This window comes from Eschrichtius robustus, chromosome 3 (assembly GCF_028021215.1).
Source record: "Eschrichtius robustus isolate mEscRob2 chromosome 3, mEscRob2.pri, whole genome shotgun sequence".
Classification (NCBI taxonomy): domain Eukaryota; kingdom Metazoa; phylum Chordata; class Mammalia; order Artiodactyla; family Eschrichtiidae; genus Eschrichtius; species Eschrichtius robustus.
The window spans coordinates 107,840,449-107,854,362 of NC_090826.1; the positions used below are offsets into that span (position 1 = coordinate 107,840,449).

The 13,914-nt window shown below is 54.0% G+C and overlaps 2 protein-coding genes across 7 annotated transcripts; one reads left to right on the top strand and one right to left on the bottom strand.

The window, feature by feature from the left end:
• The first annotated feature begins 202 nt into the window (after positions 1-202).
• On the top strand, positions 203-5,701 carry NUDT17 (nudix hydrolase 17). Of its 5 annotated transcripts, none has more exons than XM_068540652.1 (8): positions 203-461; positions 662-845; positions 1,089-1,114; positions 1,252-1,344; positions 1,583-1,681; positions 1,910-2,046; positions 2,433-2,585; positions 2,700-2,878. In XM_068540652.1, exons 1-8 carry the CDS (start codon positions 276-278, stop codon positions 2,851-2,853), a joined length of 1,032 nt encoding a protein of 343 aa, XP_068396753.1. In that variant the 5' UTR covers positions 203-275; the 3' UTR covers positions 2,854-2,878. The 5 variants fall into 5 exon arrangements, with proteins under 5 accessions (XP_068396753.1, XP_068396751.1, XP_068396750.1 ...); XM_068540649.1 differs by lacking the exon at positions 2,700-2,878 and adding an exon at positions 5,157-5,701 and having other exon boundaries at positions 208-461; positions 701-845; XM_068540648.1 differs by lacking the exon at positions 2,700-2,878 and adding an exon at positions 5,157-5,701 and having other exon boundaries at positions 214-461.
• On the bottom strand, positions 3,566-12,320 carry PIAS3 (protein inhibitor of activated STAT 3). Of its 2 annotated transcripts, none has more exons than XM_068540644.1 (14): positions 12,122-12,320; positions 9,059-9,476; positions 8,815-8,899; positions 8,528-8,578; positions 8,210-8,300; positions 7,575-7,709; positions 7,244-7,349; positions 6,587-6,660; positions 6,292-6,452; positions 5,393-5,526; positions 5,144-5,312; positions 4,862-4,995; positions 4,619-4,656; positions 3,566-4,053 (listed from the first exon to the last, which is right to left on the bottom strand). In XM_068540644.1, exons 2-14 carry the CDS (start codon positions 9,471-9,473, stop codon positions 3,787-3,789), a joined length of 1,860 nt encoding a protein of 619 aa, XP_068396745.1. In that variant the 5' UTR covers positions 9,474-9,476; positions 12,122-12,320; the 3' UTR covers positions 3,566-3,786. The 2 variants fall into 2 exon arrangements, with proteins under 2 accessions (XP_068396745.1, XP_068396744.1); XM_068540643.1 differs by lacking the exon at positions 12,122-12,320 and adding an exon at positions 11,431-11,528.
• Positions 12,321-13,914: the final 1,594 nt, after the last annotated feature.

Here is a 13,914-nt window from a genome sequence, read left to right on the forward strand (position 1 = left end):
CGTTCCGCCCGTGGCTGGTGGGAGATGACACGTGAGTCCAGAAATCACTCAGTCTGGGGATCATTTTCCTAAACAGAAGATGGGAGGAAAAGAGGAGCTGAGGATTTGGAGGTGTTCCCCTTTGTCATTTACCTGTCACACCCCTGGATCATCCCCAAGTGTCAGGCCTAAATTTCCCGGGGGACGTCCTTCCCACCCGGCGGAAGGCTCCGAGGGGAAGCCCGCTGGGCCACTAGAGGGCGCGGAGCGGGCCGCAGAGACCCCAGAGCCGCGTTATGGCGGCGGCGCGGGTGCTTCTGTCTGGGCGCCCGGAGTCGGTGAGCTTCGCGCAGAGCGTGTGTGGCCTCCTGGGCGCCGGGCCGGGGCTCGGGCCGTGGCCCACGTACTGCGGCCTCAAGCGGGGACAACTCGTGCTCTCGGACAGGCCGTTTCCAGGCGCCTCCGCCAGGCTTCCGCTCCAGGTCCGGAGACGGGGGCACACGGGGCGGGTGCGGGGGGCTGAAGGGCCGAAGGTAGGGACTGGGATCGGGTGGGGACTGGAGGCGAGAGGCCTGGGGGCCAGTCGCCTGCCGTGGCCTCTTTCCCCATCGGGGTGTCGCCCAGTTTTTGAAAGACCCGCCTAGCTTCTGAGATATTAACCCCAGCGGCTCCCTCCCGCCAGCGACCCCCTTTCTGCCCTTTTCCGGCCCTGGATCAGCAGCCCAGGGCTCCTGGGGCCGAGCTGCCCACGAATCGAGGTGTGGATCTGGCTGTGGCGGTCGTTCTGCAGTCCAGCGATCAGACTGTCTTGTTGACCCGAAGGACACGCACTCTCAACGTTTCCCCCAACCTCTGGGTACCCCCAGGTGAGCGGTCTGAGGACAAGGCCCTAAGTCCAGGAAAGAAATCTGCCCTTTACCCAACAGCGCTATTCCCAGTCTCAGAATGACAGAGAAGTGGGCCCAGAAATGTGGTATCAATAGGTCCCATAATCACAAGGGGCTACAACTGCATCTGTGCCCACTGGAGGAGGGGGTGGTGTAAACAGTGAGGGAGGGTCCCTGACCAGGAACACCACCATTCACCTACTGGTCCCACTGTTGTTGCAGGTGGGCACGTGGAACCTGATGAAGAGGTAGCCAATCCACTGACCCAACCTGCACCCTGCCCTGAAGGAGGGACTACCTTGGGTGTGGGCTGAGGGAAGGGCAAACACAGGACTTGGAGGAGTCAGGCGGTGGCCTCTCTGACCTCCTGCCCCCTCACTCCCAGCTGCTGGACGGAGGACTTCGAGAGCTTTGGGAGGAGAGTGGACTACAGCTGCCCCAGGGCCAGTTCTTTTGGGTCCCTCTGGGGTTATGGGAGGTGAGACAGGGACCTGGGAGCCCTTAACAGCTTCTAACCCACCAAAGCCCAGAGAACAGCCACACTTGCCTTGACCACAGGGGACCCGATGGAGTGTGGGTGGTCTGGAGTCCCCAACCCCACGACCCTTACCCATGTCCCTCCTCCACCATTTCTACTCTCCACTTCCTCAGCTGCATTTACAAAGCCTCAAAAAGGGACAGGAAGTTCTCATTTTTGCTGTTTTCTTCTCTCTTAGTCTGCCTACCCTCCTAGGCTGAGCTGGGGTCTCCCCAAATACCATCACATCATTCTCTATCTACTTCTCATCTCCCAGGAGTCACAGCAGCAGCTACAGGTAGGGCTGGCAGTAGAGGAAGGAAATGCGGCTTAGGAGGCCCAAACAGACTGGTTCCGACTATGACTAAGGAGGAGGAGTGGGAAGGTCAGAGATAACCAAGAAATCCAGTAGCCTCTCCCCTTGTCCCTGCCCCAAGTCTCTCCACTCCAGCTGTGGGTAGGCTGTGATCCAGAACAGGTCTTCGGAGAGAGGCCATGACTAAGGGATCAACATGTCTGGCCCCAGGCCCGGATCCAACCAAACCCAAGAGAGGTGAGCGCCCTTATGTGGCTGGGACCAGATGTAGCAGCTGCGGTGGCTGCCACAGAGGATGGGACAGATACACCCAGACATCTTCCCCAGGACCTACCGCCTTCTGTCCTGTAAGTAGGAGCTTCTCCCTAACCCTCCAACACACAAACACATACACACTGAGAAGTTCATCTTCTGTCTCATCCTTCGGGGAAATTTTGTGCTGTGTGGGAGATTTAGGGAGGGAGTTGGTCAACTGATAATGAAGAGAGCACATGAGATCAAAGACACTGCCCATGATACTCCAAGGGTTCCTGCCCAACTGGCTAGCACTGAAGACCTGGGTTTCAGTCCCACTCTCTCATGGGGGCAAGTCATTTAACCCTCCTTTCTGTAAAATGAGGTTAACACCCACACACCCCTCTCCTGTGGTGGTTGGGAGGATCAGATGACCCAATAGATACGGAAGTGGGCTAAGCCACAAGGCACAGCCCAGGCAGGAGCTGTCGTTCTGCAGTGCGGTGGAACTAGAAGAGAACGGAGGCGCTCGACCTCTGGTCTTGCCCACGTCCACACTGCTGCGGACGACCCCAGCCACGGCAGATAGCAAAGAGAGGGTCAGCACTGGGACCAAGTTTGCCCTCAGGCTCTGGCTACAGCATCTGGGCAGGTAAGGATGAGGAAGGACTTAAGGACTCCACAGTGTTGGGCTGAATGGTCTAGTGTTTTTATGGGTGTGGGGTAAAGAAAGGAAGAAAGAACAACTGCCCCTGGAAATCCTCAGTGTGACACCCCTACCATGTGGAAGTGGAGCTCACTCGGACCCAGGGCCCGCAAGGGAAGAACAGAACGTGGACCATCCCCGCCCCCCCCCCCCCCCACAAACCAGGGATCTGGAAAGCAAAGTGCTTAATCCCCTCCCCAGCCCACCCCCGTGACACTCACAGAACATTCACAACCTTTATTATGGGTAAGAACTTTGCTACAGCTGTGGGAATAGAAAGTAAAATTACAACATAGATCCTAGGCCCTAGAGGAGCCTGAAAAGGGAGACTGGGGAGAGCACAAGGGTGCTCCCACCTCCCGGGAAAGGTGCAGAATGAGCCAGACCTAACCACAGGGCCATGGGCTTTCAGAAGCTCAGGCCCCAGGCTGGTCAGCGTAAGAATCATCGTGAACTTACTTAAATATATAAATAGAGAGACCCAGGCGATTGGCCAGGCCCTTCTCCCAAACCCCTGGGGATCAGGGCTAAGGCCTTATCTCCTCCTCAGTCACACTGGGAAGCAGGAGGCAGGGAAGGTCATCTTTGGAGTATTTTGGTTTTTCTTGTTTACACACAAAAAATATGCAACCCAAAATAGAGTTCTCTGTCCATGTGTCTGCCTATCTCAGTTACTCCAGCTGTCTGTTTGGCCACAGAGAACGGAATGGACATGAAGAGACAATGGATATGGAGAAGGAACACAGCCGGCTTTGGGGAATGGGAAGAGAGGGCATCTGGGGGACACGAGAAGGGCCCCTTCCCCACGAGGCTTTAGACAGTCAAGGCTGAGGATTCAGCCCTTTCCCCAACTCACATCCCATCCCATTTGCCTCCCACTGCCTAGGTTAACAGACCCAAAGGAATGGGCTGGACGTCAAAGAACATTTCCAAAAACAGACCCCAAATGTCCTTTAAAAGAGGTTAAATATTAACCCTTTGGGTGCTAGCCTTGTCAGGCAGAGATAAGGCCAAAAACAGGTGTCCATGAAGATCTTTCTGGCCTTGACCAAAGCCCTTCTGAGGGGTCAGAGGGGCCAGGGTTCCAGACTCCACAGCATACTTGCTCAGTGTTGCGAGGCGGTGAAGGTTCCATAATCCAGGGGACTCAGTCCAGGGAAATGATGTCTGACCGACAGCCAGTCAAAGAGGGACCTGAGGGCAGGGGTCCTCCATGCCCCTCCCTTAAGTTTCCCCCAGGGGCCACAATGCTACTGACACGGCCAGGAGGGGGTGCTGGAGTGGTGCTGCGGTGAGAGCTCCCCAACGTGGGGCCTAGCGGGCCCAGGAAGTGGGAAGGGGTCCCTCGGTACTGGAAGAAGTGGCCCAGGGCATCCTGTTCGTCTAGCGAGGTGATGACGGACGGACCATAGTGCTAGGAGGAATCAAGAGCATGGTTTAAGATTTTATCCTGACTTTACCCACTCCCAGTCACTCATCTCAGAAATATCATATGGGATAAATAAACCCCTCAGGATCCCAAAGTATTCTCTGAGATGCAGGAGAGGCTCCCTCTGACTCCTTCCCCTACTTCCCCATACCCCACCCCTCTTCCCTGCCTGGAGACAGCCCCACCAGCTTGCTAGATTCTCGGCCCTGTGGGCGTCTGAAATGTGTGGAATGTCCGGCTGGGGCAGTCATGGTGCTCAAGTGCACATGGGTTTGGGGGGGTGGGGGGGGAGGGGTGAGCAGACAGGCGCAGAACTACACTAAGAACTCTGGAGACAGAACAGTAAGTAACAGAGGACAGAGGAAGACATGGGTGAGAATCCGAAGAAGTCCCAGTGGGGCCTAGGAGGGAAATAAACTGCCTGTACCGCAGTTTCCTTCCTTCATGGAGAAGCAGATTAAGGTCCCTGGGGAAAATGAGAGAGTAAGGGGGCCCATCAGTGCCTAGAAAGGAAGCTTCAGAGATCTGAGATGGAGAAGGGACCACTTACCTGACTCTCAGTCTGAAGGAAAGAAAATAAATCTAAACCTGGTAGGAAAAGAAAAATTAAAATCAACCTCCTATCTGACCCCTTCACCACACACACACACACACACACACACGATCAAAGAAGTTCCTTGGATTGTGGCCCCTTGCAAAACAGCTAAAAAGCTTTGAAAAGGAGCACGGGTTGTGAGCTGCTTTGGGGGAGGATGTGGCAGTGCACGGCCCCACCTTGTGATCAGTGTCATACCTTGTATATCAGCCCCCAGTGGGAAGGCAGGTGGGTACTCATGTAGTGGGAGACTGGACAGGAAATCCCCGCCCAGCGTGCCCATAGCAGGGCTCCGTAGCACCGAAGACGGCTGGTGACCAGATGTCAGGACTCTGTGAGGAGACAGAAGGAATCACAGATGTCCTCACCCAGCTCAGCCTCTCAAGTCCCCTCTCTGCCCCAGAGTTTGCCCAGTGATCAGAAAGCGTTCCTGACTTCTTCCTCTCCCTTCTGCTATAGATTCAGCCTATTTCTTCATACCCTTTGCTTCCAGGTAGAGCTGGGATAGCAGCTGAGGTGACAGGACAGTGCTTCTTTGTCGGGGGCAGGTCCTCCTCGTCTGATGAGCTTTCTATTGTCAAGTCAATAACTTCAACCTTCTTCTTATTCTCTGATGGATTGCCCTCTCGGACTGGGCTATACTGGAGGCCTGTGGTTGGTAAGAAGACTGCGTCTCAGAGAAGAGGCCATACGAGACTTAGCTCAACTGGGGGACAGGGGGTCACTCACCATCCAGCCCATACCCTGGCGGGGGGCAAACCTCAGATGCCTCCTTCTTGGGTTTCATTGGGCACCAGGATCCATCTTCCATGAACTGGATCTCATCACAATCCGAGCAGGAATTAAGAATCTCCATGAATAAACTAGGGGAGGGGAGAGATGGGAATTCATGTGGCTGGGAGATGGCTGCAACAGTAGCCAGGGAGTTCTGGGACTCACCTTCCTGATCCTCAGTTTCCTCATCTGTAAATTAGGGATGTTATCCACCCTCCTGACCTCTCTGAGTTGTTGGAATCAAATAAAGTAAGGTGCATAAAAGAGGTTTGAAAATTTTAAATGCTGAGTTTTAAAATAAGTACATTCTAAGCACGTGTTCCATGTAGTACTAGGGACAAAACAGAAGGAGCAGAGATAACAGAACTCTATAATCTACCTCAAAAAGAGGCACTGGGAACAAGAACCATAATGTAGGCTCTGGAAGCAGGTTAGGAGTCGCTAGATCAAAAGAACTTTATTGCTGTGTTCAGTAAGAGGTCAGGTAATTGATGTAACAGTTTGATACACTGGCTCTGCCACTTACTAACAATGTAACTTTGAGCAAGATACGCAATCTCTCTAGGTCTCAGCTTCCTCACCTATAATGACAGTACCTATCTCACAGGGTTATTGGCATCTCATAGGACTGAATGAGATAAGGCATGCAAAGTACTTAGTACGGTGTGTAGTTTAAGTCCTCAATGTTGGAGGGAGAGATAGATAAATAGATAGGTAATATTTATATAAAAGAGACAGACAGGTTAAGAGTTGGGAGGGGAAGTAAGTTACAGATATATATTTATATATGGGGGCAGGGGCCAGTCCTAGTGGATGTCCTAGGTAAAAGGAAGCTGAATGCAGAACGGCCCTACCCATCAATGATAAGAGATTCATAGGGAGCCTTCTTATCACACACAGGACATGTCCACGTTGGCTTCTTCTCATTCATCTGTAGATAAAGGGCAGCATCGAAGCTCTGCAGGTGGGCGCAGGTGAGGGCCCGACAAGGGACAGTCAAGCGCATCTTCCCTAGCTGAGGAGAGACGAGTTCTCTGGTCAGAGTCCCCATGTCCCAGACAGCCTCACTCTAATAGCCCTAGGAACCCTCATCTGAGTCTAGAGGTTTAACCCACCACTCCTCCCCCTTCTCTTCTCCCTTGTACCCACCGGGCACATGAGTGACACCCGGAGACTTGTGGTGGCCACCTCACTGTCCGGGTCAGCGGTCAGCTTCTCCTTGACTGAAACAAGAGTGGGGCCAGAGCCATGGGGTCAGCAAGGCTGGAGAGAAGCCCGGGAGGTGGTGAGGCCAGAAGCAGATGGCCCTGGCCCTGGCTGAGAGGCGGCTGGGTAGAGCGCCTTTGGGGGCCAATGGGATGTCACATGGGGGTGGTCTGGGATCTGCATTACGAAGGCTAGGTGGCGGGGAGAGATTTCCCCATCCCTGAAGATGCTTAAATACAGCTGGGTGACACTTTGGAAGAGATGACCTAGAGGGAGTTGAAGCATCACAAGAGGGTTAGTGTTGATGATACTTAAAGACACTTTCTAGTCTGGAGAACCCATATTCCAACAGGGCTGGAGTTAGGGTCTGCGAGGTGCAAAGCAGATGTATAATTGGGAATGCAAGGGTGTCACTCAGTGCCTGAAGTGGCCCCACTTTTCAACCACAAAGATTGGTAAGAGGGGTACGGCACGGGTTGGGGTTCATGTGAGAGGTAAAGTAAGTTGTCATAAGAGGGGTATGAGTTTTCATTATAAAGGCTCGAGGGCCAGGAAGAATTGGATCCTGGTCAGAGAGAAGAGGGACGGGATGTTACTCACTCAGTGCCCGGGAATGGTCTGGGTTCCGGATGCCCTTTGCTCTGAGTTTTTGTAGAAGGGTTCCTGCAGTCAGCTGCCTCACCAGGTACACAGACAAGGAGTAATTCTACTTGGAGGTAGGGGGGGAGACAATCAGCCTCTGCTTCGTACACCACTACCACCACCACCGCCACCACCAGCGGCCCCCCACCTTGTCACATGAGGGCCAGAGACAGCAAGTTAATGCAGAGAGACCCATAAAGAGAAAGATGTTTGCCCAGCCCAGTGCACTGGATGATTCCCTCTCACTCCCTGCAGGCTTTTCCAGGCTCCCTGCCTCAGCCACGCTCACCCGTCCAAACTCAGACGACCAGTTGACCACGATGGTGTTGGGAACAGTGGCCGAGAGTCGAGCCAGGGGTGTGATGTTGATGGGACGGCTGGGCCTCTTGGGCTCAGCCCCATTCTTGGTAGGAGGAAGGTAACCCTGGGGAGGGAGGGAGGGAGGGCCTGGTTAAGACACCTTGTCTTAGGTCACTCGCTTTCTGGAGAGAAGGTCAGCTCACTCACTGAGATGAGTGAGACGGGGCCCATTCAGTGACTCAAAAAACTGGGGCACTCTCTAGGGTTGGCAGCAGGGTTCATTCCTGGGGAAAAAGGAGAACTTACTCACTGACCAGATAAATAGGAACCTGCTCACTGAGTTCTTGAAGAGGAAGAGTAGGGATACCCCACTTCTTCCAACCCTCAGCTCTGGGGTCATCACTTCTGAGAATCTTTCCTGAACCTTTGAGTTGAACTAATATCCCCCCTCTGGGTTCTGAGAGAACCCTTGTTCAGCCCTATCTTGGTACTCTCTAGATTATATTGATTCAGTCAGTAAAGTGAGCACCTACTATGTCAGGCATGTCTCTTTCATAATTGATGTAACATTTAGGAACTAAAACAGGGAAGGGGTTACTGCCAGAAGAAGGGAAGAGCGTTTACCGGCAGGGGGCACAGTTTCCCATTGACCTTGACAAAGAGGTTGGGGGGGAAGTAATCCTCTTGGGGGCAGCTGGTCTCACAGAGACAGAACCTGGTAAGAGATGAGAGAAGATGAAAGGGTGGGAGGCAGTTCTTGCAGAGAGAGGCAGGCAACCTCAGAAAATCAGTCATGGATATCTGTAGCCTTCAGCTTCCAAACAAGAACCCCAGGGCTGGGCTGGACACGGCAGAGCAGGGTATCTCCTAATAGTAACTGTCATACCCTTACTTCATTCCCACCCTCAGTGGGAGCCCTGAGGGGAGGGAGAATCAACTCACCTTAGCTGCACCTGTATGGTATAATCACATTTCGCTCCTGGCAGAACCTCTCTGGAAGAGGGAGGGAGGAGAGATGTCAGTATGTGGCCCCTGAAGGGCAGGGGTGAACAGAGACACAGAAAGTTAGATGTCCAGAGAATAGAGAAGGGACATACAAGAGAATGAGGGACAAAGCAGGTGCAGGAGGATGGAGAGGAAGGAGGGCAGGGCAGAAGAGAAGAAAGTCAGAGAGCAGAGTCTAAGGGTAACCACCCAAGGATGAGGCAGGACGACTGAAAGAGATGTACCTGGATGTGAGAATCTGCTGCACTTGCTGGGGAGTGAGGGCAAAGGTGAAGTGCGCTTCCTCAAACCGCTGGCTAGAAGTGGATGCTAAGGACACAAAGGGGCAGTTATTCCCAAGCCCGTGCACAGGCAGCCACAGAAGTTGCCCCTATTCCAGGGTGCTGATCCCACAGGACTAAAGCCTAAGAAAGGCCTGGGGAAGAGGCACAGAGTCCAGGAAGACCCAGGTACCACAAAGAGCCATACCGAGGGTGGTGGGCCGGATGAGCTCCCCGTAGATTTCATAGAAGGGCAATGGTTTCATGGTGACATCAGGGTGCACAGGCTGGGGCAGAGGGGGGTGCATGTCCACTTCACGCTTGGGGCCCAGCAGGGTGCCAGGGGCCAAGAGGGCTGGGGGGATGGGAGCCAGAGGACCAGGAGAGCCTACAGGAGGGGTGCCAGGGGGCAGAGAGAGCAGAGAAAGATCGGAGGGCCCCAGGGTCTTCCGGGGAAAGCGTCGGCGGTAAAGCTCTTTGATCTTCATCTGGACGCTGGGGGCACAGCTGGACTTGAGGAGGTGCAGGGCCTTGGCCAGGAGCTCGTGCTTCCGTCCACTCTTGTTCCGGCCAGCGAAGCCGAGGAGCACCTGGAGCTCAGACACCCGGAAACTCATCACCATGTGCTGTGGAGACCAGAGAAGCTTGAGAATCCTACCTTGCACAGGGCTGTCCTGCCAAGACACTGGGGCTGAGCTATTAGGTGGGCAATGCACTTTCCCTCCAGCGCTAATCAGAAAGGTGCTTTGCAGCCAGTGGATTACTGCCAGACAGCGAACCTGGCCAAACGGACATCTAAGTCCCATTTTAGCAACCCTCAGATCACCTCACCACTGCCCCCCAGGCTTGAGCAGCCCTAACTCCCCGTGCCTGGCAGCTGAACAGGTGAGGGCAGGGTGCAGACAGCACGCCACCCCGAAGCACACCTCTGAGTCCACTACAGCCTTTTCCCTCCATCCCTGCCGTGAGCCTGGACCCTCCTGTAAGCTGCTTATCTCCTCTCCTGCTCTTTCTCAGACACTCAGATCCATCCCAGCTCCTGGGAAGAGGATAGGAGACCGGGAGAAGGAGGGGGAAGATGAGGATTCAGGCCAGACAGCCCCATAGAGAAGAAAGAGGCCAGGTGGCTGGAGGATTGTGCCCCACGGCCCACCCCTCCCAACACCTCGATCTACCTCAGCTATTTTCCCCAAGCCTCTGAAGCTTTTGTGGCCAGGGTTTTCAGGTCACGGTTCAATGCTCATAACTCCCCCAAATCCTTTCTGAGTGTCATTTACATAACCACCCTCCCCTCAGTCCTATATTTGTGGGAGAGAAACAGGACCAAAACTTGGGGTGAGAGGTTAACAGCGAATTGTAGAATCCAGGTATCCTTCCTGTTTACCCGTTTACTCCATCTGCCAGGAACTAATATCCTGCTTCTCTCCTACCCGGAGAAAATAAGTGATCCTCCCCCTCCTCCACAGGGGTGGAAGAGAGAAGAGGAAAGCTCTAAACAGAGGTCCTGGGAGGGTGAGGAGAAGGTGAGCAGCCCCTGAGCCAGGGTGCAGAATTGCATGCTCTCCTAGGCAGCTAGACCCTGTGACTAGACCTCAGGCCCTCACAAGAAAATGGCTCCATTTCAAAAGGCAGAATAAAGCCAGGAGACAGGGGGATGAACCCCATGGTTTTTAAAGGTTCTATGAGATGTCCTCAGATATGGTTATCCTCAAGTCTCTGGTAGCGGTAAGCTCTCTCTTTAAAGGACTCACTTCTATGAATCTCTAGGAGACCCTGCCACGGGCAGGCCTTCCTAGCCCTCCACAATTCTTCCCCTCATAGGAGACATTATGGCTTTGGGCCCCTTTTGAGGAATATGATTTAAAACTTGCTCCTCTACCTTTCTCCCCATCCTAATTTCCTCTGTCCTGTCTTTATTTCTCCATTAGCTTTGTCAAGAACTTCTCCCTTTCTATCCCATAGTCTCACACTCCTCTGCCCAAAGATACCGACTCACTAAGGCAGGACCTTCCTCTCAGCCTCCAGGATGCTTCTGCCCCACCCCTCGATCTAGCCCCGCACAGCCCCGCCCCCTAGATCTCAGCCGCCTACTGGTACTTCCCAAGGCTCAGATCCCAATAGCAGCCCCAAAGCCTCTATCCTCTCAGCGTCTTTCCCCCGAGGAGCCTACCCGTAATCTGCCCCCCCAGTCACATCCAACATCTGCCCCCTACTGTCGCATCTCTGGCCCTTGATCGACTCGCCCCCTTTGCCTCTACAGCAGCTCTTCCTCCTGGCCCTACTACATCTGCCCCTACTACCAAATCCGACTTCTACCCCGCGTCCCCGCCCCCTGAGCCTCGGCCCCCAACTGCGGCAATTCCCCTCGGCCCCACCCCTATATCTGCCCCGCGGCCCCGCCCCCGGAGCCCCGCCGCAGCCCCTTCCTCGCCCACAGCCATTTCTCACCATCCCCGGCAGCCAGTCCCCGCCACGTCTCCGGCCCCCACCCGAGCCCTCAGCACCCCAGTCTCGGTCGCTTCCCGGACTCGGCGTACAGCCGGGCTCAGTCCAGATGGGGATGGGGGAGGGGACCGGTACCTTTAATTCGCCCAGCTCCGCCATCTTGAGACATCGCAGGCGCCCGAGCCCGAGCCCGAGCTCAGGCCCAGGGACCGGCGCACAACTCTCCACCCCGGCGCCCGCCGCAAATGCCGCCTGCTCCGCCCAGTCCGGCCCCCTACACCTCCCCTTCCCGGCCCCGCCCGCCGGGTTTTGGACCCAGCCTCAGCCCCTCCCTCCACAGCCGAACCCAGCCCCTGCACGTCTTTGGCCGGTGTGCCAGACCGGTAGACCCGGAGGGAGTGTACCGCCCGAAGGATCGCGGGGTCCCAGGGGGAATGGGAGAGGAGGTGGACCCGAAGCACCTGGGGGAGGGGGCTTTGCCACGCCGGAGTTGAGAAGGGATGAGCTTTTAGGGAGCCAAAGATACTTGGAATATGGAGAGAAAGTATCGGGAAGGGCTAAATCTCAGAGAAATGGGGGAGGGGGTAGCGAAGTTCGAGGAAATACCCTCAGCTCCCTATCTACAAGTTTAAGCATCTAAATTCAAGAGTTCTACCAATTCGGGAAATGGGGGAGATCTGATCCATTTTAGGGACGCTATGGTGTCGTGAAGAGTTCATTCTATTCTCAGTTCACCCCCTCCCCCCCAATCACATTGTATCTCGTGGTCCGGCGGTAGGACTCAAACTCGGCAGCAAAAAAGTTTGGTGCGGAGAGTGGGACTTACCAGCACAGTTGCAGGGAGCGGGGAGGGGGCGCGGGAGGCTCAGAGGGTGGGCTGGAGAGGTGGGGGGAGGGGGCCCGGCGCCGCTCCCGCGGTCTGCCCGGCTGGAGGTCGGTCCGGCAGCTGGACGCTGCAGCCGCAGCTCCGCCTGGGCGGGAGCTCCGCCCGGCCCAGCGCTGGGGCTGGGGCCGCCCCCCTCCTGGGTAAGCCCGCCAGGACCGCGGGAGAAGTGGGGAGGGGGCGGAGCCTGAGACGGGAGGGGCAGGGACTCAGAGCCCGGCCGGGAGAGATTAACTCGTCTAGTGAGTGGATCAGGAGAGAAGTTCTTGTATCTCCCATTCTCGCTACCGCTGTGACCCTTGCAAACTCGTGTATGCGCTTGGGGTGGAAGAATGCTTGCTGCAAATAAGACGGTGTGGAACAGGAATCTGATCGCATAAAGAGGTTCCTACTTAGAGTCTCTCTCCCTAAGGGTAAGAAAACATGGGCTGCTAAAATCCGAACTCTACCGAAACCCTAACTTTGCCTGTGGTCCCCTACCCCCTACCTCAAATACACTGTCATCAGAGACCCCACAGCTTTGGAGTAGCTGAAAGGGAACAGAGGGGAGGTTTTCTCACCCAAAAAGGGCACCTTTCTGCCACTCTGAACTGCCTGCTCTCCTTCCTCCAAAGCCGTAGACCTTCCAGAGGCCCCATTCTCAACTAAGCTAATCACTCGCAGGCAGGTCCCTTGAAAGTACCAACGTGAGCGCAGTTTACCCAAACTAGGTACTGGAAAAATTCATAGCATTTTATACTTAGTCGGCTGGGACCTAAGTGATAATGTCATTTGTTCAATAAATATTTGAATGCTGTTCAAAGATTGTTAGGTGGTGAGGACATAAAATCCTTGCAGGAGTTCTCAGTCTAGCAGCAGCAAGATGGTTAAACCAATAATTGGCATACAAAAAGAGTGCTTTAATAAATTATATGAGTAATCCTCTCATTTAGCTTAAACCTTCAGTATAGTCCTTCCCATGAGACCCCACAGCTGTAAGACTGAAGGTGCCAGCATACCAACATCCCCAGGTACCTGTTGAACTGGACCATACCCAACTACTTTGTGGATTTTGTCCCTAGGGAGGATGTCTGCCCTCTCCTGACACTCAGGTTCTTTTCTTGCTGCTCTGCTGCCAGCAATGGTGGAATATTAAGCTCCGGTATTTGGTTCTAAATCCCAACTGCTCCCTCCAACACTTGAATCTTCATCAGGCCCTGAGCTCATTTTTTGTTCTGTTAAGTCCTCTACATCAAAAGTTACTATGGACTAGTTTGTATCTTCTAGAATTTTCAGTGGTTTCAGGGGAAGGAGAAGAGGGAGGATTTAAAAAAAAGAGAGAGATGGGGGAACTCTTTGGGAGTGATGGAGATGTTCATCATCTTGACGGTGTGATGGTTTTATGGGTGTACACATATGTCAAAATTTATCAAACTGTACCCTTTACATGCAGCTTATTGTATGTCAGTTATACCCAAATAAAGCTGTAAAAATGTAAAGAAAAAAAACCTCACCTTGATTCCTAGTGACTTCATAAAGGAGGGATCTCCTTTAATAGTTAATTTGAGTCCCCAAGAAAAAGAGGAAATTCTCTTCCAAGGAGGAGCCGCTCAGCAGTGGACCTAAAGAGGCTGCTGATAGCAAGAGCAGAAGCTCCAAGAAAAAGTTCCAAAAGCTATTCCAGGGAGATTAGAATGGACATTTCCCTGATGGGGCATAACCCACGGAGATATTTCGCAACCCATCCCCTATATCCC

What these genes read in the sequence shown, in the direction of transcription:
- NUDT17 (XM_068540652.1), top strand. Translation starts at nt 276, where the DNA reads ATGGCGGCGGCGCGGGTGCTTCTGTCTGGGCGCCCGGAGTCGGTGAGC. An exon ending in CCGCCAGGCTTCCGCTCCAG is followed by an intron (nt 462 to 661) that starts GTCCGGAGACGG and finishes CCCTCCCGCCAG; the next exon opens with CGACCCCCTTTCTGCCCTTT. An exon ending in GACCTACCGCCTTCTGTCCT is followed by an intron (nt 2,047 to 2,432) that starts GTAAGTAGGAGC and finishes GTCGTTCTGCAG; the next exon opens with TGCGGTGGAACTAGAAGAGA.
- PIAS3 (XM_068540643.1), bottom strand. Translation starts at nt 11,454, where the DNA reads ATGGCGGAGCTGGGCGAATTAAAG. An exon ending in CATCCGGCCCACCACCCTCG is followed by an intron (nt 8,900 to 9,058) that starts GTATGGCTCTTT and finishes TTGTGTCCTTAG; the next exon opens with CATCCACTTCTAGCCAGCGG. An exon ending in ACCATACAGGTGCAGCTAAG is followed by an intron (nt 8,301 to 8,527) that starts GTGAGTTGATTC and finishes ATCTCTTACCAG; the next exon opens with GTTCTGTCTCTGTGAGACCA.